At 40.2% G+C, this 22,649-nt stretch overlaps 1 protein-coding gene across 4 annotated transcripts in view; it reads left to right on the forward strand.

The window, feature by feature from the left end:
* Window positions 1-22,649, forward strand: part of PIP5K1B (phosphatidylinositol-4-phosphate 5-kinase, type I, beta) — a 195,788-nt gene that overhangs the window by 47,446 nt on the left and 125,693 nt on the right. For 3 of the 4 annotated variants that reach the window (XM_008580661.1, XM_008580663.1, XM_008580662.1), the window contains exons 4-5: window positions 10,768-10,885; window positions 21,898-22,050. In XM_008580661.1, coding sequence (XP_008578883.1) covers window positions 10,768-10,885; window positions 21,898-22,050 — 271 coding nt within the window. The remainder of the gene's footprint in view (window positions 1-10,767; window positions 10,886-21,897; window positions 22,051-22,649) is intronic. The other variant, XM_008580664.1, reaches the window with a different exon arrangement.

Consider the following 22,649-nt stretch of genomic DNA (forward strand, 5'->3'; position numbering starts at 1 on the left):
GCTCAAAGTTATACTTAGATATTATGTATTTGTTCTGCAGATTATTTCATCATATAGATGGGAAAAGCCCTGGACCTCTTTAAGATTTAAAGGAGAATATAAAAATTGCTTTCAAATATCTCATTCAATGATCTCCCCAAAATCACAAAGTAGATTAGTAAGAGATTCACGACCATATCCTAATCTTTCGACCCCAAATACTGTGCTATGATGAGAAGCTCTTGTTAAGTGTGTGGGTAAGCTTTTAGTCACACCAGTTCAATTCAGTGCTGTACAAGAACACACAGGGGAGATAGTTTCATGGATCAGTGGGATGATGAAGAAAGAACATGGTTTATAATGTTTGTACCATGTAAACATGAACCTGATGTGGCAAAGGGAAGCAAAGTTATTTAGTACCAATTATGAACCAAGTGTAGTTTTATTTATACGGTATGTTATTTATATAATATATTAAGTCACTCTTATACCTTTTATCTTTACAAAAAACCCAGTTGACTTATGAAGTTTTTAAGGATCTAAGACATTGTCACTTAACCCAAGCCATACAACTAATAAATTTGGTAAAGCGAGGGTTGAACTCTGGGGTGGCTGGCCCCAACGTTCTCTACATTGTGGCAATATAGCACAGAAATGGTATTTCTGCTTTATTGAATCAGAACAAGTGTCCTGCTTTTATTTTAGAATTATGGACCTAAATCTTCCTCTTTGCTCCCCTAATAGCCAGCTTTAATCCATGCTTCTCATCTTCAGGAGGCACTATCACGACCTTCTCTGGGGTGGCAAATATGGTTTTAGAGCTGGTAGTAACAGTTTAAATACTTTTCCATATTCAAGAATAATCGTCTAACTGAAGAATTTTTTAAAAGCTCCTACATTTTAGGCAGAGCTGAGGGCCCCTTCTGGCTACTCCCAGACTCCCCACATGGCTTCCCCACAGCCCCTGTCATGCTGTTACCTGCAGGGGATGTGGGGGCAGTAGAAAGGACACCAGGACACCTGGAAGCTGAGAAATGGACTCAGTGACCTTTAAGGATGTGGCTGTGAACTTTACTCCAGAGGAGTAGGCTTTGCTAGATCCTTCCCAGAAGAATCTCTACAGAGATGTGATGCTAGAAAGCTTCAGGAACCTGGCTTCTATAGGAAAAGAATGGGAAGACCAGAACACTGAAGATCAGTACAAAAATCCCAGGACAGGGCCGGCCCGGTGGCGCACTGCTATAGTGTGGCGCTCCCGCCGAGGGTTCGGATCCCACATACTGACCAGTTCCCGCTCACTGGCTGAGCGGGGTGTGGGCGCGGCACCGAGGGTTGCAATCCCGTTGCCAGTCCCGGTCCGGTACGGGCGTGACACTGAGGGTTGGGGGTGTGGGCGTGGCACCGAGGGTTGCAATCCCGTTGCCAGTCCCGGTCCAGTACGGGCGTGACACTGAGGGTTGCGATCCGTTGCCGGACACGAAAAAAAGACAAAAAAAGGAAAAAAAAAAAAACAAAAATCCCAGGACAAATCTAAGGAGCTCCATGGTAGAGAGAGGGTCTGTGACAGTGAAGAAGGTAGTCACTGTGGAGAAACCTTCAGTCAGATTCCAGATTGTCATCTGGACAAGAAAACTCGTAGAGTAAACCAAGTGGAAGCAGCGTGTGTGTGTTGAGACGTCTTCATGTGTCACTCATCCCTTAGTAGGCACTTCTGGTCTCACACAGGTCACAAACCATATGAGTATCAGGAATATGCAGAGAATCTAGGTAAATGTAAGGAACGTGGGAAAGCCTTCAGTTCATCACTTCTGTAGAATATGTGAAGGGACTCAAACCGGAGAGAATTTCTGTGATTGTAAGGAATGTGGGAAAGCCTTCATTTCTCTCAGAAGCATTTGAAGACATTTGATAAAGCCTATTCAAGATGAACCTTCTAAGTGTAAGGTGTGTGGGAAGGCCTTTGCTTATCGCAGTTTCTTTCAAATACATGAAAGAACACATGCTGGAGAGAAGTCCCATGAATGTCAGCAACGTGGTAAAGCTTTCAGTTGTTCTCATTCCCTTCGATATCATGAGAGAACTCGTGCTGGAGAGAAGCTCAGTGAATGTACACAATGTGGGAAAACCTTCAGTCATTTAAGTTCCTTTCGAGGATATGAAAGAACACACACTGGAGAGAAACCCTAAATAAAGAATGTGAGAAAGGTTTTGTTATCGCACAACATTCTTAGCACACACGAGTGCATCATGGAGAGAACCCGTATAAATGTTAAGCGTGTGGGTAAGCTTTTAGTCACACCAGTTCAATTCAGTGCTGTACAAGAACACACAGGGGAGAAACCTCTTGAATATAAGCATGTGCAAAAGTCTTCAGATGGCTTGTATATAAGAATGCATACTGGATCAAACCCCTGTCAATGTGAAAAATACAAGAAAGTGTTTAGTTACTTTTAAAGTTACGTAAGACTCCTACTGTAGACAGATCCTATCCATATAAGTGATGTGGGGAGCCTGAGTAAAGTAATACGTTCAGACAGTTCCAGAAAACACAGAGCCTGAAGGAAGTGTTCAAAAACTTATAAACACAGTGTCTTTAGCAGTGGCTCCTTATTCAGGTAAATGTCTGGACTATGGATTTGTTATCCTTACTCTTGAAAACAAATGTTGAACTGACAATTTAAGTACTGTTTGGACCTGAGATCCTCATTTGAGACTTCTCATTACTTTGGGCCTCAGGTGTTTGCAGGGTGGCTGTTTAACATCATCTGAAGACTTTATTTTATTGTTATTTTTTTATTGAATCATAATTGGTTATACATATTTTTGCGGTTCAATGTTGACATACGTTGATCAAATCAATATTACTAGTATATATATTGTTACAAATTGTACTTGTTCTTTATGCCCCTTGTCCAATCTCTCCCTATCCCTCTCTTCCTCCCCCCATCTGAGGACTTTAAATGACCTTTTATATTTGGCATTATTGTTTTGATGTTGTAGAGTTTGACGCAATATGTCATGGGGCACATAACATGGAATTCCTCCTATTTTGAGAAAAGGTTACAGTCATCTGCACACAGCGCTCACCTGTCCTGGGTTTTTCCCATGACTGCAGTGGTGTCTGTGCAAGTCCACTGTGGTTTCCCAGTTGAAACATCAAGTGAGCTGTGAGTGTTTAGAGGTCAGTAATCCAACAAAGAATTAAGGTGAGCAGCAGACAGCACTTCCACTTTGAGTAAAGTCCTAATTTAGTGAAAATGAAGTATATTCGCCACCGTCAAAGTGAGAAATTTTTAACATCTCTTTAGAAGAGGACAATTGGAAGCTTTGTGTTTCAGTGATCCACAAAGCCCCACGTCCACTTTGCTAATCACAGGTGTTATTTCCATATGCTTAGACTTCAGCACATGTTATGCGGGTGGAGGGAGGGAAGAAACAGCTTTGTGTTTTATTAAAGAACAAAAGAAATCCAAAGGAAGAAAAGCCTTACATTACATTTTAAGCCAAAGATTACATTTTAATCTCTTCACTTATAGGAGTTCAGCTTGATGTGAGGATCACTGCAGAAAACAGACTGCTTTGACTGATGTGTTCTTCAGAATGTACAAGCATTCTTCAAAAAGTTCATAGAAAGATTCATATTATCTTTTAATTCTATTTTCCTTGAACTTTTTGAAGTACCCTCATATTCGGATAGCCAGGGAATACTCTCGTGTAGGAGAGGATTCCACAGCAGTACTGCAAGGGTAAAACATTATCCAAAATGACAAGCCAACATATATGTCAAAGGTTCATATAAATGTTGCCAAATATCATTGCTCAGTGTTACAGTTTTGACAAACTAGCCAACTACCTGCATTTCATGCTGACATAAACTCATCCAAGAATCTATCTGTACCATGGGTCAGGACATTATAGCCCATAGGACAAATCCCAGCTCACTGCCTTTTTTGTAAATTAAGTTTAATTGGAACACAGCCACATCCATTCATTTACAAATTGTCTGTGGCTGCTTTTCTATGACAACAGCAGAGTTGAGTAATTGCCATGGAGACTGTATGACCCATAACACTTGAAATACTTATGATCTGGCCCTTTATAGAAACAAACTACCAACCCCTGGTCTATACAGACATTCTGCACCAGGTTTTATGTGTGTAAGGATAGAACACAAAGTGCCAGAATAGTCTTCTCAGGATTAAATGAGAGATGTCGCTGTTGCTGGCCAAGCCAGTGATGCCCCTTCAAATCCAACTCCTTAACTGTTTGTTCAATATTTATTTGGTGGGGATGGGGAGAAACAGATTTATACCTCTTCCATTAGTTCAAAATAAAAGATTTATTGCATACACGAAATAAATATTATATAACATTTTACCCTATTTGAAATTGCCTTCAAAACACAATTTTCTATGATGGTAGTAACTTCTTAGATTCCCAGTAAATGACACCCTAGAATGCATTATTTGGTTTTGGAATTGAAGCTGTCTTCAGATACTTTTAAAGATTGCCTGCCAGCTGCTTGGCCTGAGAAGATAATACAGCCTCCTGCTTTAGGATGTGGCTCACGTACGCGTTGCAGAAGTGCTCAGCAGAGGAAGGGTGGCAGCAGCAAGGAGTGTGTCTTTTGTTTTGTTTTGTTTTTCCATTCAAGAGCACTATCTAATCTGGCAAGAGAGCCGACCAGTTTCAATTTCACTAGTTGCATAACAGTTGTATACAGAAACTAAGGAATCTCCACCTTGCCTGGATTGGCAGAGGTGGTTAATAATATCTAAGGCTGCTTCTGCAGATCCTAATTACAAAGGTCCAGTTTGAAGATGGGGTGCCACCTGGAGTTTGTTACTGGACTGTAGTGTCACTTATCTGACTGTATTGCCACTTAAATTTTTCTAACATCTGTACATTAGGACAGAGCACCCTTCACTTAGCCTGCCTCACAGGGGGTATGGTCGTGCTTGCTGAACAAAAGTGATGGCATTTAGAATCATTTAGTGAAACCAGGTGCTATAACCCAGGAGTTGCTGACCCACTAGTTTTGTCAAAAAGCCTCCAACCCACTACTGAAATAAAGGACACTCACCAAATGGAAAACACTGCCTGCAAACAGTAAAGCTCTGGGTCACAGCTCCAAAACTGGACCCCTTACGTTTCTTTGAGATGCTAAATTAGTTTCAGCCCATGGCTTACCACCAAATCTCTCAATCCAGTGCCACCAAAAATAGTACTTGGTTATCAGGCTTGGTTACCAAATAAACAAAGCTGCGATGTTCATAATACATACAGATGAGAGCTATGCAGATTGGCCACCTATGTAGCTAATCAAAGCTAATCACCCGAACCTATGGTTCCAGGGCCTTATGGAGAAGTAGTTGGGATATGTGGGCAAAAGCAGCTGGGATACTTGTAACTGAATCCTGAAAAGGAAGACTAACAGAGGAATGTCCAAGCTAAGTTAGGGAGTACCTGTTTGCTTGTGACTTTTCTACTGTTCTGGTGTGGGTCTAATCTCCCAATCTTGTTTGCTCCTGACCAGTCTGGGCCATTACTTTCCATCCCTGGACTTTGATTTCTTTATCTGCTAAATGTGGAGTTCCAGATGGTGGTTAATACTTCCTCAAGCTTCAACATTGTATAATTCTAAATCTCCATTGCCACTAAGATACTGTATCTTACTTACAGTAAGATACTTCATATTAAGATAAGTAGTGGCTTTGGCCTTAAAAAAATGAACTCTACTTAGAAGAGGTAAATGCCAGAATACTAGACCTGGTCCATGATCAAACTTTGACTACTTCTTGGTGAATGATGCGGGGAAGGATAAGATAGAGAAAATACTGTTCTTTATTTCAAATTTTCTACCTGTTTTTTTAAAGCTAAACCGTCCTTTTATGATAGGATAGGAGTTGTACTGTGTGTTTGCTTAATTGTTTAGTTTCTAACTTGGCTAAATAAAGTTGGAAATCAAATGTCAGCTTCCAAATTTTTGTTGTTGAAATTTTACTGGCCCATAAAATCCAAATGTCTAGAACCATGGCTCGAAACTCCACAGCTGAAATTTCCAAAGCCTCAATCTATGCCAAGACAGGAAAGTCGGTTGTTGTTTTTTTCACATACTACATATATTCATTTATGAAATATAAGGTAAGTCTTAAACTGCAAAGTCTCCTCTTCTTCAGACTTCAGTTTTGCAGAGTTTAAGTCTGGATGCTGGGCTTAGTCTCCTGACAGGGAACTCCAGGCTCAGGCAGGAGATTTTAGCAGACTAATGTTAATTGTAGTCCTTGTGTTTAACTGCCCAGCAGTTCTGCCATGGCTGGAGATTGCTAAGCACTTGGTCCCTGCGCCGAGGAGACAGTGTGCTGGAATGTCTGTAGGCCAGCACTACATCCACACACAGTAAGTCAGCCAGTGTGTGACCTCAGAAAACCAGGACTGGTGTCTGCTGGCTGGTCCTCACTGGATTTGCTGTTTGGCTCCGCTCTTGACAAATACAGAGGCCCAGCCAGGGCCAGCAATCTTATTAAGGGGCCAGCAATGTCATTAATTTGCATTTCTTTCACTAAAGCTTCAATTATGTCAGTATTGTTATTCATTGGAGCAGCTTAAATATGCAGAGGTAAACAAAACTTCTGCTGTGGTACTGAGCATATAGAGCTCTGTTTGGGGAAAGAGGGGGGGATAAACTTATGGCTTTTAACCCCTAACTTTTAAAAATTATTTAATTTTGTGAGTAATAATGCATAGTAGGACTTTCCTGTTTTTAAAAGAGCTGTGAAGGGTGTTTCTTTAGTCCCTGTGCCTTTTTAATCCAGTGTCCAACTCCAGTTATCACTATTACTAGTGACTTATTTTTACCTCAATTATTTTTTTATGCATACATACCAAGATAATATTTTTCCTTTTCTGTATAAATGGTGTCATGCCATACACAGCAATCTGCATCATGCTTCATTCACTTAATTTTATCCTAGAGGTCTCGCCATGTCAATACAGAATAAGCATTTTCATTTTTTTAGTGCTGCATAACATTACATTCTGTAGCTGAATCACAATTAATTTGATCAGTCCTCTTCTGAGGCACATCTAGGTTGCTTCGGATCCTTTGTCTTTACAAACAGTGCTATAACGAACAACCATGTACACATGTTGTTTTGTATATGTGCTAGTTTATCTGTAGAATAACTTAAAGGTATGCTTGTGCTGGATCAAAGAGTTATATAAGTTTGTGATTTTTTTTCCATGTAACCATTTCCTTACCGGTGGACATTTATTTATTTATTTATTTATTTATTTATTTATTTTAATTTTTAAAATTTTTTATTAGCATATTCATTGTTACAAATCATAGTTATTCTTTATGCCCCTTATCCAATCTCTCCCCTCCCTCCTCTAATAACCATAGATTTGTTCTCTCCATCTGATAGGTTAACTGTTCCTCTGTTGATTTGTTGCCTAGATGTTCTGTCCAGTACTGAGACAGGTGTGATCAAGTCCTTCCCCTATTATTATAAATCAAATGCTGCTTCTATTACTCTGGAGTGTGCTTTGTAGTCAGAGAGGACCTCTTCTCTTTTTATTTATTTTTTTTTATTTTTGGTCTCCACTGGTGCCTCTCCTTGTGTTATTGAAATTCAGAGTCTGGCGTGCCATCTGCACGGTGGCTGTGACTGCTGCAATAGAGACTAAGCGCTTTTGCAGCAGCCATGGCAATTGCAGTGGCTGTGGAGGGCCCCTTGTGAAAATGGTGTTTCTGGTGTGCTCTCTACCTGGTTGGCTGGGTTCAGCTTTGCCTGGCTCCTTGACTCAGCACCCCAGCAGGGCCCGGGGCCATGGCAGCAGCTTGCCTAGTTGCTGCTGGGTTCAGCTTCCCCTGGCTCCACGTCTCAGGGCCCTGGAGCGGTGTACATTTATAATTTTGATAGAAGTCGTGAAAATGTCCTTTATAGGAAAAGTATTAATTTACATTCCCACTAATAATATTTCAGGGTGCCAATTTCCCTTGAGCTACAGCAAAGTTTTGGATTTTCACCAATCTTATAGGTAAAAACATTCTCTCAGTGACATTTATTATGAAGTTGAACATCTTTTTACGTGTTTAAGTTATATACATTTCCATTTCTGTGAAGTACCTGATTATATCCCTTGTTATTTTTTTAATTAACTTTTAGTCTTTTTTTTTTCTTCAGTTTATTGGAGCTCTTTATATTGGAAGATTAGCCTTTTGACTATAATATGAGTTGCAAATATTTCCCCATTTTGTTATTTTATTTTTCCTCATTTAAAAAAAACAAAAAACTAAAACACACCATCAAGTCATGCTTCACGTGGAGTATTTAACTCTGGGCTGCTTCCCACTGTCATACAGCCTCAATCATCCACATGTATTGAGGGCTCCCCATGGGCCAGGCACATTGCTATTCACTTTAGCCTTGTGTTTGGAGAGGGTTGGTCCTGGGTCTCATGAACACAGCTTATAAGTGCAGAGATGGAACTTGAGCCCAAGTCTCCCCGGACTCTAAAACCCATGCTCTTACCTACAGTGCAGGGTATCCAGTATGACTTAAGGGAGTGCAAACTAGTCTTAATATTGGTTAAAGGAAAGCAGAATTTATAAGGTAAAATCTACTAGGAGAGAAAACAAACAGACAAAAGTGGTGATGTAATATGAACCTAATTTCTGGGAGCCACTATTTGGGAATGTTCCTCACCATTCATGCAAATAAGTTCAAGATTGTATAACCTCAGATGAATGAATGAATGGATGGAGGCAGCAAGATCAGTAGTCAGGGCAGTAAGTTAAGGGAATGCCGTCAGGGCTAAGATAAGCACTGACTCACGCTGCCATATTTATTGGCCTGCTTCACATGTTTAAATTATCTATCTGGTCTCTCTAGAAATGAAGGCTGCAAACCATTTTCTAATTTTTGGAACATAAGAGACCTGTAGGTTGTGAATTCATCCTAAGAAAAAAATCTAAAACTCACACAGCCTTTATTCATGAAGACATTCTCTGCAGTATTATTCATATCAATGAAAAACTGAAAATGTCTTACAGTAGAGTTTAGTAAATTATGATACATCAACCCAGTGGAGTACAGTCATTAAAATGATAATTACAAAGACCATGGAGGCGTATTATAGTATATATAATGTGAAAAATGCATCATACATACATTATGAATGTTAGACTGTACTTGCTTAGAGAAACAATAACCATTTAAATGAGCATGTGGTTTGGGGGCCATTGCATACAATAAGCCTGAGATGGAGCTGTGACTGCTCCTCTCTTAGCCTTAGTTTCTGTATCTCTGTCCTCACATGTATGCCTTGCTGCTGCCTGAGTGTAATCCTAGCCTTTAAAGATAAGCATTTATGTTATGATTATGGCCCCTAATATACAAGCCAACTCCTTACTCTGGTACTCACCAAAAGGAGCAGTCATCTGTAACCGTGCAGGAGTAAAAACTGGCCATATTGAATATATTGAATAGATTGTTTCTAAACGGTTTTCATGGGTGATTTTTTACTATGTGGAATTTTTGCCTTGTATATTACTTTCGAACCTTATCTCCACGTAAGAATCAACTCTACTGTGTTAGCGTTATTTTGAAAATTCATTCATTCACTCAACAAATACTTATTGAGTGTCTACTATATGTCAGGCACTGACACAAAAATCTGATTGACCTCAACAAACTTAAATTGTGGTAGAGGTGTTTGTTGTGTGCTCAAAGCCCTTTTATTTGCACAGTATGAAAAACAAAAAGCAAAACATGATAAACTTACGTAGACCCTCAATGTCCCACCTGGAATGTAGTACAAAGAGATCTGGAACCTTTACATAAAATTGAATTATTCTACTGCATTTTTCTGATTGAAGTATGTATAGATTATGTGGTTTGTCTGAGGTCATGTCCAAATGTAATATTGTACGGAGTCAAAGGATAAAAATGATGAGATTGATAAATATCAAAATTTGGGTGGGTGGATGCCTCTAAGGATATGATCAGTAAAAACTGCAGAAGGGAATTCAACTATATGAATAATGTTTTATTTCTTAGGCAGCATTTTAGGTTCATGGATATTCATTGATAGGTTCTTTAAGTCTTTCATGTATCATAAATATAAATATTGTACAAAATTGTTCAAAAAGAACCCCCCCCAAAAAAATATATATATATATATATATTTATACATATATATTTATATTTATATATATTTGGGAATGGAAATCAGGTTTTAAAATCCCTAAAACATTTAATGTCTCTTTTTTGGAAAACATGGGTATAAGAAAGTTCATATTGAAGTCTCATCCACTTCCAGTGTGATGGTTCCGTCTGTTGGTAGGACATTTTAAGAATTATTTCACTTATTCCTGGTTTAAAATGTTTATCCAATATCCAAAATAAATGGTGAAAAAAATGTATTTTTGGAATTGCTCCACACGCTAAGCCATGCATCTTATACATACAGCATTACAATGTGGTTTCACTGGGGAAGATGGAATGATTTTTCCCAGGAAGGAGGAACAGGGGGAATGAAGAATTTTCAGACTGGAGCCACACTGTGATTGACAGGGAACACCTGCATGGAGTGACCCTCACTGAGATAGCATCTGGTTTTACCTGATGGCCATTGGCCTTTGTGACATGAACTTTGGGAGACCCACTATCAGAGGTGAAATTAGCCCAGGACTAATAGAGGTAGAATTTGAAGTCAGAATTGTCTTTGCTAATGTTCTCTCTCTCTCTCTCTCTCTCTTTCTCTTTAATATTTTAACTGCAGTGAAGGGAGCAACCTGACCCCAGCTCATCACTACCCAGACTTCAGATTTAAGACATATGCTCCACTGGCATTCCGATATTTCAGAGAACTTTTTGGTATCAAGCCTGATGATTACTTGGTAAGAGCCTGTAATTTTCCTTCCTTTTACAGAAATGTGTGATGTAAACATTTGTCTCATAGCAACAGTGACAAATGGCTTAGGGGCATAGTAAAAGTTTCAAGTTTTATAATGATTATAAATTTAGCTTCAGGAGATACGATTAGACTCTGCAGCTTTTAACTGATAACTACAAAATCTGCTATGGTAAGTGATATTTAAATAACTGTGATATCAGTTGCTAATTCAGATAATTATTCTAACAGATATATTATAATTAGTTCTAAATACTCTTGTGAATTTTGCTGATTAGATTCTATTTGAAAACCTTCCTATTTTAATTGCTTTATTTATACCATTCATCTCAAACCTGCCTTGGCCCACAACCAGTTTCACCTTGACCTACAAATTTGAATAACTTTTTATAGAAGCTGGACAGTTCTCAACGTGTCTTCATGCAAGCTCGTTTTAAACATGTTTTTATTTGATACAAGGGCATATTTATCCTCAGATTTGTCTGTTCTCTTAGTCTTCCTTCCAGCACACAGGAGGTACAAACACAGCAGCCTTTTTGGGAGGTGGTCTAATGTGACCTGAGAGTTTTACCTCATTCCAGTTCAAGCAGCCAGGAGCTTCCTTTCTGTTGGGAGAGGAAAATGGTTTATTTCATAATTTGATCACCGTTGATATCCTGGGGTTCTTCAAAACTGTTTTTCAGAAAACTGTAGGAAGGATACCATCAAATATTTATTGTTCATCCCATTCTCGATGATCTTAATAAGGCTTGAACCAGATCCTAGAGTAATGCTTTTTGGAGGAAGTATAACAAACAACATTTGTCACTTGGAACAATGAGTATTTAAAATGCATCGTATACTTTGGATGAGTTGTAAATAATTAAATTCAAAACTGATTCTGTTATGTGCTGATGAAAACTAATGAATGATCCTCTTCTTTAGTTGGTCTCTAAGAAAACCATATAAGTCTCCATACAGCAGTGAGGACTGAGCAGAAAGTCCCTGGGCATCCTGCTGCCCTTAAATGTGTATGTCCATACCACTCGCCTTTCACTGAAATATCAGGTGACTCTACCCAACACTACCAACTTGTTAGAGAAGATCCTTTGGTTTCTGGCTATTCTGTAATTACTGAGGGTTGCTGTTATTCAGAAAATGTGTTTTGGGAACCTAGTGTGGTTTTAATATTATAATTATATTTATCAAATGGAAAACAAGATTGATCTCTCATCTTCTGCCACACATGAGAAACGAATGGATTCTCCTTCTGAATTTCCTTGAACTTTTCTCCAGCTAAGAGACACTGTAGACTTGCATTTCAGAACACTGATCAGTATGAGGAGATGGATACCTGTTTTCACCCTCCTGTATCCATCACCTGCAGGCTGGGAGGTCCATTCTTTTGCTGCATTCTTTCAATTGTTATGACCTCAAAAAATTGTTTTCTTTGGGGAAGGCCCTTTTCTGAACTTCTCACAGCTGACACGAGTTTTCTAACAAGCCTCTAAGCTGGAAAAATTATTTTCATAATGGTGTTGGCACATTTACAAAGAAGCACAGGAGACTAAGCAGATGGCTTCTCAAAGTAAAAGTCTTTGTCCACATACCTGGCCAAAGGTAAATTAATCAACCATTGGGTACCTTGAACGCCTATTGTATCTAAAATACTTTGGTGATAGTTACAGGGAGATTCAAAAAAATCGTTTGTCATGACACTCAGAATACTTAGAATCAAATTGGAATGATAATCTATGTGGAATAACAACCAGCTTTACCAGGCAATAAAAAAACTAAAGCTGGGCCGGCCCGGTGGCGCACTGGAGAGTGCACCGCTTGGGAGCGCGGCAGCACTCCTGCCGAGGGTTCGGATCCCATGTGGAGACCGGTTCCCGCTCACTGGCTGAGCGTGGTGCGGGAGCAACCCCGAGGGTTGCGATCCCGTTACCGGTCAGTAAAAAAAAAAGACAAAAAGGAAAAAAAAAAAAGACTAAAGCTAAACATCGAATGCTCCAGGATTTTGGAGGAGAGAGGGGTCTTTCTCTCTGAGGTGGCAATGAGGTGGTCTTCTTATGAACATGGTTTAGTTTTAATTGTGCCTTAGAAATTACAAGGATTTGATAGGTAGAAAAGGGACAGAGATGTTCAGGGGCTGGGGGAGGACAGTGTTGCCGGGACATTGAGACCAAAGATGTGAATGCGTTAGACGTTTAGAAGAACTTCAAATGGACCAGTATGGCTGGAAAGGAGGGTTTGATCAGGAACATTAACAGACAGGGCCAAACAATTCAAATAAAAATAATAGGAAACTAAGGGCATGTAAAGACTGACAAGATATTTGAAGGTATTGAGGGATTATTTGCTTGGTGGGATGATGAAATTGCGATTCTGTTTGAAAAGAGGAGTCCTTGTCTTTAGAGGAATATATTGAAGTATCTGTGTATGAAGTGATGGTGGTTCTGGACTTGCTTCAGTAGAATCTGAGGAGTTTGTCAAAGGATACAAAATTTCAGTTAGGAGGAATAAGTGCAGGAGATCTGTTCTACATGGTGACTGTAGTTAATAACAATGTATGTTATATACTTGAACATGGCGAGAAAGTGGATTTTAAATGTTCCTACCACACAAAAATATAAACATGTGAGGTAAAGGATATGCTAATTAGCTTGATTTAGCCCTTCCACTATGTTTACATGTATCAAAATGTCATATTATACACCATAAAAATGTACAATTTTTATTTGTCAATTAAAAAATTAATTGGAAGCATTGTATACTTTAAATGGGTGAGTTGTGTGGTATGTGAATTATATTTTAATAGAACTGTTATAAAAATTAATTGAAAGCAAAGAAAAGAAAAGAATCTGAGCGAATCAGGGAAGTAGTTGGGGGTGTAGAAGAAATAAAACTGGCCATGAGTTGATAATTGTTGAAGCTGGAAGATACATACATGGCTGTTGATTATTCAGTTCTCTTTACTTTTATATATGTTTGAAATTTTCCATGATAAAAAAGGGAGAAAAAAGATAGGGCCAGGCAGGTAAGTGTGCTTTCATTTGATCCTATTTTTCTACCTCCCTCATTCATCATGAACATAATTCAATGACTGGGTACATCTCTAGGACTTAAAAAAAGCAGAACAAGAGTGTTGGCCCTCTAACTACACATGACTGCCTGGTCCCCAACAGCTGCAGCCACCCTCCTGCCCCTGGAGACACCCAGCCCATGGCTGAGGCAGCTCCTCTGATAAGTCTTGGAGCTTCTGGACACTCACCTCAAACCCCTTGATCTGGAGACCCTACCCAGTGATGGTAGATAAAGAAAGGGTCTTTTGCATGACACAGCATGCTTCAGGGAGTCAGGTGTAACCCTAAGAGACTATTTTTTATAACCCTCATTCTCCAGATGAGGAATTCAAAGCTGGGGTCAGTGAAGAGAGACATGTGAGGTTACCCACATTGGTGGGAGCTGAGCCTAGACCAGAATGGCAGTCTCCCCATCCTTCCCCCAGGGCTCTGAAGACCCTTTGCCAGGGGGCTGAGACTTCCCACCCACTGAATCACAGACCTCTCATCAAATGTAGTCTCCCTAGCTCATCCAACTGTGATTGTCCATGCTGAAGAATACAGCTAGAAGAGACCAAACACCTCTAATGAAGCACATTTTGGAAGAGACAAGAAATAAGATGTCTCTTAAAAAACTGTGAAGAAACAGAGGATACGGTACAACTCACAAAGTACATCCTGGCATCTGTCAAACTGGGGCTATTCAAACCCACATTCATGAAGATATATATATATATATTTTTTTTTTTTTTTTGTCTTTTTTTTTTTCCATGTCCGGCAACGGATCGCAACCCTCAGTGTCGCCCCCGTACCAGACCGGGACCGGCAACGGGATCGCAACCCCAGGTGTTGCTCCCGTGCCTCGCTCAGCCAGTGAGCGGGAACCGGTCTGTATTTGGGATCCGAACCCTCGGCGGGAGCGCCTCCGCACTTCGCAAGCGGCGCACTATCGCAGTGCGCCACCGGGCTGGCCCACATGAAGATATATTGATCTAAGCTGGGGTGGGGGAACCATTGTTTAGTGATTGCTAACTTTATAAATAGTTTAGTACTGAATACCTGTGATGTGTGTATATTTCTACTTCATTTTGTTGCATCTGGATTTCTGCCTGAATTATTCTGTTTATATTTTCAGTACCATTAAAATTCACCATGTGCATGCTGATTACAAGTTTCATGTCAAAACATGCATAATTTGGGTTGTGAGACAGTGTGGTGAATGTGCTTCTGCGCACACAGTAATGGGAGTGCCCTTTCCTCCTTATTCGTTCCCAAACAAAAGCCTCTCAAGGCAAGACCACAGGCCTATGGGGCATTCCTGTCTCTGCTTGAGCAACATTGGTTCTTTCCTTGTCTACCATGTGCTCGGGTATTCAGAAATCCAGTGTAGCTTATGAGTCTTTTCAGGGTCACCTGAGCCAATAAGAAAGAAAGCAGAGTGAANGGTACAACTCACAAAGTACATCCTGGCATCTGTCAAACTGGGGCTATTCAAACCCACATTCATGAAGATATATTGATCTAAGCTGGGGTGGGGGAACCATTGTTTAGTGATTGCTAACTTTATAAATAGTTTAGTACTGAATACCTGTGATGTGTGTATATTTCTACTTCATTTTGTTGCATCTGGATTTCTGCCTGAATTATTCTGTTTATATTTTCGGTACCATTAAAATTCACCAGGTGCATGCTGATTACAAGTTTCATGTCAAAACATGCATAATTTGGGTTGTGAGACAGTGTGGTGAATGTGCTTCTGCGCACACAGTAATGGGAGTGCCCTTTCCTCCTTATTCGTTCCCAAACAAAAGCCTCTCAAGGCAAGACCACAGGCCTATGGGGCATTCCTGTCTCTGCTTGAGCAACATTGGTTCTTTCCTTGTCTACCATGTGCTCGGGTATTCAGAAATCCAGTGTAGCTTATGAGTCTTTTCAGGGTCACCTGAGCCAATAAGAAAGAAAGCAGAGTGAATATTTTATAGTATCAAGAGAAGAAATGGCAGGTAAAATTATCTCCACCACATGGCACAAGTTTACATTGCTAATTTGCGTTGGCAGGGCCCAGCTGAGTTGTACTTGGCTTTCTTTCCAGTGGGTATAGCAGGGAGGCCCTGCAGGAAATAAGCGAGAGAATGAACACCTTTGAACAGCTTGCACAGATGAAAAGTGCCTAGAAGTCGCCTAAAGCCCAGGAGCACACAAAGGGGCTTGTTGATCTTGGCTAATTAAAATGTTCCCATCTCTCCTCTTTATTTGCTCTAAAAAAGGCAACATTTCAAAGAAGGTTGCTTAAAAGAGATTGTGGTAACCGAGTTGTAGAGTGAGAAACCGTAGAATTCTAGAATATACTGTTAATATTCCTGTTCAGTATCATAATCCCAGTTTATTATACATTGATGCTGTTATTAGTGGCCCCCAAAAGATTATTTTAAACGGTTCAAAACAAGATGTTATTCCATTCATATTAATTTATAAATTACATAATAAAGAAGTATTTGACAATTAAGTAACAATGAAATAGTCTCCATATTATGTCACTGCTTGTGGAAGAATTAGAGACTTTAATTAAGAGCAGATGTTCAGGTCTGAATCCAGTTTTTTCTAGACAGCTCATCCTGGATCACCCCCTAATTTCTCTATTTGAAGCCTCTAATTTTTACATCCTTTGTTGTTTTTGTACTTTCACCATATTTACTTCTACCCATAAAGAGTTTCTGTGCCAGGAATTCAAATGCCCTGGAAAAAGAATCAGAATTTCTAAAGAGAGTCCAGGGTCTGCCTTCACATTTTATCAGAGCTTGGGGTCCACAGCTTTGTTTTCTAGGGTCTCACATTTACAATTATATGACAGACCCAACTTTTTTCTTCCTTCACTCAGGATGTCTTAGTGTATCTTTGGGTAACCCTCTTGTCATAGAAGTTAAGCTGAAAACCTCAGCAAATTCTAGGCAGTGCCACCTCTTCCTTACCTGCCTGTGGAATGTGTGTATATTGCAAGTTTTTCCTCTCTCACCTGTGTATGATCATGTAAGAACAAAACAACAAACAAAAAAAGAGCAGCAATAATGTAGTCACTCTTTGCCAGGGGTTTCAAAAGCATTCACTTTAAAAACTTTCAGCTACTTTCAGATATGTATTATTATCTTTTATTTAGAGAGGAGGCGCCTAAGACTCCAAGACCCTAAGTTATTTATTCAGGGTTAAATAACTAGAACTGGTGCAGCCATCTTTTTACAAACATCAGTTGATTCCAAATCTCATACCCTTTCTACGAATCGCCCTTCCACGTGGACACTTTCAACACAAGGCTGGGCAAGTGCCCTCTGCTTCCTCTTGGTGTTTATGGCATCCTGTATGCAGCCTGATGGCTATTTTTGTTTTCCTACCTTATCCTCAACTCTTCCATAAGGGCTTAGGCTCTAATGCTGCTTAGCAAGAGAGTTGCAAGAAGCAAGGCCAGCAGAAAGAAGAGTAGGTAGAAGATGGAAATTGCCAGTGACTTAGGAAGCCAGCAAATATTCGCTTCTTTCTCTTCTTGGAGAATTTTGTTTCTCTTATCCAGGGTGCTGCCAAAGCAAGATAATGTAAAAGATGATATCTAGAAACTGCTTTTTTTCCTCCTAGTTTCTCTCTCCCTCTCCTTCCCTCTCCTCTCACTCTCCCTCATTTCAGACTCTTCTATGATGTGGACTTAAATACTCACAAGCCCAGAACAAAAGCTTTGGGGGATTTTCATCCTTGGTGTTTTCAGAGGACTACATCCTCAGGATATGGTTCTTTATATTACAGCGCTACAGTAATCAAAACAGCGTGGTGCTGGCATAAAAACAGACTCATTAACCAATGGAATAGGACAGAGAGCCTAGAAATAAATGCACACATCTGCGGTCAGTTGATTTCCAACAAAGGTGCTAAGAGCATGCAATGGGGAAAGGACATTTTCTTCCATGAATGGTGTTGGGTAAACTGGATATCCACATGCAGAAGAATGAAATTGAACCCTTATCTCACACTATACACAAGAATCAACTCAAAATGGATTAAAGCTTAAATGTAAGACCAGAAACTGTAATACTAGAAGAAAACATTTGGGGGAAGCTGCACAACATTGGTTTGGGCAATGATGTCTTCAACATAACCCCAAAGCACAGGCAATGAAAGAAGATATAGACAAAGGGGACTGCATCAAACTAAAAAGCTTCTGCACAGTAAAGGAAGCAATTAACAGAGTGAAGAGACAACCCACAAAGTGGGAGAAAATATTTGTAAATCATACATCAAATAAGGGGCTCATATCCAAAATATATAAGGAACTCAAACTACTCAATGACAAGAAAACAAATAACCCTATTAAAAACTGGGCAAAGGACCTGAATAGATATTTCTGAAAAGAAGACATACAAATGGCCAACAGATATGGGAAAAAATGCTCAACATCACAATCATCAGGCAAATGCAAATTAAAATCACAATGCGATATCACCTCATACCCATTAAAATGTCTGTTATCGGGCTGGCCCGGTGGCGCACTGCTACAGTGCGCTGCTTGGGAGCACGGCGGCGCTCCCGCCCGAGGGCTCAGATCCCACATACAGACCGGTTCCCGCTCACTGGCTGAGCGAGGTGCGGGCGCGACACCGAGGGTTGCGATCCCGTTGCCAGTCCCGGTCCGGTACGGGCGCGACACTGAGGGTTTCCATCCGTTGCCGGACATGAAAAAAAGACAAAAAAAAAAATGTCTGTTATCAAAAAGATGAAAGATAACAAGTGTTGGTAAGGACTTGGAGAAAAGTTGGTGGGAATGTGAATTAGTATAGCCAGTATGGCAATTCCTCAAAAAACTAAGGATAGAATTACCATGTGATCCAACAATCCCACTACTGGGTATGTATCCAAAGAAAATGAAATTATTATGTTGAAGAGACATCTGCACTCCCATGTTTACTGCAGCATTATTCACAGTAGCAAAGATACGGAAACAGCCTAAGTGCCATCACAGATGAATGAATTTTAAAAGTGTGGTATATATACACAATGGAATACTATTCAGCCTTTAAAAAGATTAGAATTCTGTTATTTGTGATAACATGGGTGAATCTAAAGGACATTATGTTAAGTGAAATAAGCCAGGCACAGAAAGACAAATATCACATGATCTCACATATATGTGGAATTTTAAAAAATTGAACTCATAGAAGCAGAGAGTAGATTGGTGGTTCCCAGAGGCTAGGGGTGAGGTGGGAGGAAGTGTTGGTGAAAGGGTGCACAGTTTCAGGCAGTGAGAATAAGTTCTGGTGACAGCCAGGTGACTGTAGCTTATAGTCATGTATTATATATTTCTAAATTGCCGAAAGAGTAGATTTCTAAATGTTTTCACCACAAAGAAATGATAATGTGAGGTGATGGACATGCTAATTAGCCTGATTTGATCATTTCAGAATGTATACATTATCAAAACATTACATTGTACCCCATAAACATATATAATTATTATTTGCTGATTACAAATAAAAAAACAGAAAAATAAAAAAGATATGGCTCTTTAAGTTTCTGCTTTTGCCAGGCTGGCCCTGACCTCTTCTGCATAAGACTACTTACCTTTTTCTCTGCCTCCCAATGTTTTTCTAGTCAATAATGTGAATTTTTAATTAATAATCACTGAGCTTAATAATCAAAAATTGACTTCTTTGCTGGATTTCAGCATTTTGGGTGAGATTCACAGCCCTTCAGTTGTTGGTGGGGTTCAGCCATTTACCTAACAAAAACTTATTCCTGCTATGTGCTAGGCACTGGTCCTGGCACTATACGACAGACAGCATAAAATATTCATAGTTTCTGTCTTCACAGAGTTGTACAGTCTAATGGGGACTCAGGAAAATGAAACGGGCAGTTGTGGGATTTTGTGGTAACTTCTGTGATGAGACTATACAGTGTCAGGAAGCAATTGATCTAGGCTTATGGAACCAGGAAGAGTTTTCCAGAGCAAGTGCTGTCCCAGCAGACACTGAAGGCTAAAGCTGGTGTAACAGCTTCCAAATTGTGCTGCCTGCATCCACCTCTTGTCCACCTATGGTGAGTTCTCAACACAACACACAGAGTGGTCGTCAGCTCCAGACCCTCCAGTGGCTTTTCAGCTCCCGTAGAAAAAAGGCCGCAGTCCTTCTGGTGGCCTGCAGCACCTTACATGGTCTGGCCCTCCTGACCCCCTGGCTTCGTCCCTTTCCACGCTGGCTTCCTTGCTGTGCCTTGAACTCACCAGTTCCCAGGGCCTTTGCATTTATCCTTCCCTTGGCCTGAAATGCCACTTTCCCAGATATCCACATGGCTCGCTGCTTGATCTCCTCAGTCTCTACTCAGATGCCACCTTCCCAACGAGACCTTCAGTGACACCCTATTTAAAATTTACTGCAACCCATTTCTCACTCATGGCTGATACTCTCTGCCTCTCTTTTTATAATTCATTTTTCTCCATAGCACTTACAATATTCTGATTTACTTGTTTACTGTCCGTTTCTTCCTACTAGTATATAAGCTTTGTAAGTGCCTGGGACATGGCAGATGCTCAATAGATATTTTTTAAATGTTGGTTGAATACAAGAATGAGTGGTAGTTAACCAGGTGGAAGCAGAGTGGAGATTGCTGCAGGCAGAGGAAAATGCAAAGGCCTGGGCATGGAGAGCATGTGGCACAGTTGAGAAAATGGGAAGTCACCCTCTACAGCTAGAGCTACAAAGCTAGAGAGGAGGGCTGGGCCATTTGTGGCTTGAAAACTCACATTGAAAGATGTGAAGGCACAGAAGAACATGATCAGATTTGCATTTTAGAAAGATCCCTGGTCTTTGGAGAATGCACTGGAAGGGACAAGAACAGACCGTTGAGACAGGGGCAGGCAGAATCGATGGTGGATATGGAAGATGAGGAAATGTGCAAAGTCAAGGATAGTACCCAAGTTTCCGGTTTGGGAAACAAGGCAAATAATGTTTTCATTCTCTAAAATAGGGAAAAGAGAGGGAAGGTAGAGGATGGCACAGGTGATCTGAGTCACCATGTACAGTTATGCAGGGTGTGTGTGGCCCAAGCGCCCCTCCCTGGCTGAGGGGAATGGGATGTTTTCATTCTCTAAAATAGGGAAAAGAGAGGGAAGGTAGAGGATGGCACAGGTGATCTGGAGTCACCATGTACAGTTATGCAGGGTGTGTGTGGCCCAAGCGCCCCTCCCTGGCCGAGGGGAATGGGTTGGAGACTGGGGTTCAGCCCTTCTCCTACTCAGCAGCCTTGTGTCCTGGCCCAGAGCTGTATCTGCCTAGATAAAAGGGAGCATCTTTCTAGTTGCCCCAAAGGCACCATACAGGTTAACCACAGTTCGGAGATGAATTTGATTGTGAACTTGTTGCAAGTGAAGTGTTTGTGGTATAAACAAGTAGAAATGTCTATTAAAATGTTAGGCCAACAGGTCTGGAGCCCTAGAGAGAGATCTGGGCTGAAGATACAGACTCTGGAGTCATCTCCTTGTTGAAACCTTGAGTGGATGACATCTGGGAGAATAAATGGTGAAAAGAGAATAGTGTTGGCATTCCAGTGATAAATGCACAAAGTAGATCATAGCTTCAGTTGTTATTTTATGGGCACTTGCTGGAAACAACGCACCTTAGTTAACATTACTGTTTGAGTTATCTCATTAGACAGATATGATGATTGATGATTCTATTGTATGACACTGGGGGTGGGGAGGGCATGTCTGTTTTCTCTCATAGAATTATTACAATAAAAGGATCAATTAAATCTTTAGAAATCTCAAATAGCCTTCTTAGGATACTTGGGGCCTCCTTTTAAAGCTCATGAAGAGGGCTTTCTGTTTCAAAATGGCCAAGATATGTAATGCTGTGATTGTCCTCCTTGGAAGCATCATGTACATTAAGTACATTTTTAAATATTTGTTTATTTACTCTTTCAGTATTCCATCTGCAGTGAACCTCTAATAGAGCTGTCCAACCCCGGAGCCAGTGGATCCTTGTTTTTTGTGACCAGTGACGATGAATTTATCATCAAAACAGTTCAGCATAAAGAAGCTGAGTTCCTTCAGAAGCTACTGCCAGGCTATTACATGGTAAGTAACTGCCCGTAATTAAAGCTTCTACTTTTGGTTTAATTACTTTCTTCAACAATTTTTTTCTAAATTTTTTTATTCAATGACTCTTTGGCATATTTCTTTGTCTTTGGTGAACTTTATTTTGCATTTAGATGCCTGTGACATTCATTGAGTAGATACAAGAAAGTAAACTAGAACTGAGTTCAAGAGCACAGCTGTTGAATCACACAGTCCTAGGTTCAAATCCCTGCTCATCCATCAACTAATTGTATGACCGTGAATAAGCAATGTAATTGCTGAGTCTTGGTTCCCTAGTCTTTAAAAGCTGGGGAATACCTATTAGATGTAGTTGTTGTGTCAAGGAAAGATACAGGATGTAGGATAAAGGGACGATAAAGGAAGCAGTGTGTTGCAAAACTTTCTGCACTGCATACGTAGCAATAATGTGAACGGTTGACGTGCACTGATTGCTTACTATGTGTTAAGCAAGGCTTTACATGCTTTGCATTCATTAACTTATTTAATCCTCACAGCAACCTTGGACGCTACAGTCACCACCATTTTATAGATGAGGTAATTGAGTAACTTGTGAGGGTTGTTCAGCTACAGAGCTGCAG

The sequence above is a fragment of the Galeopterus variegatus genome, unplaced genomic scaffold, assembly GCF_000696425.1.
Source record: "Galeopterus variegatus unplaced genomic scaffold, G_variegatus-3.0.2 Scaffold2142, whole genome shotgun sequence".
NCBI lineage: Eukaryota > Metazoa > Chordata > Mammalia > Dermoptera > Cynocephalidae > Galeopterus > Galeopterus variegatus.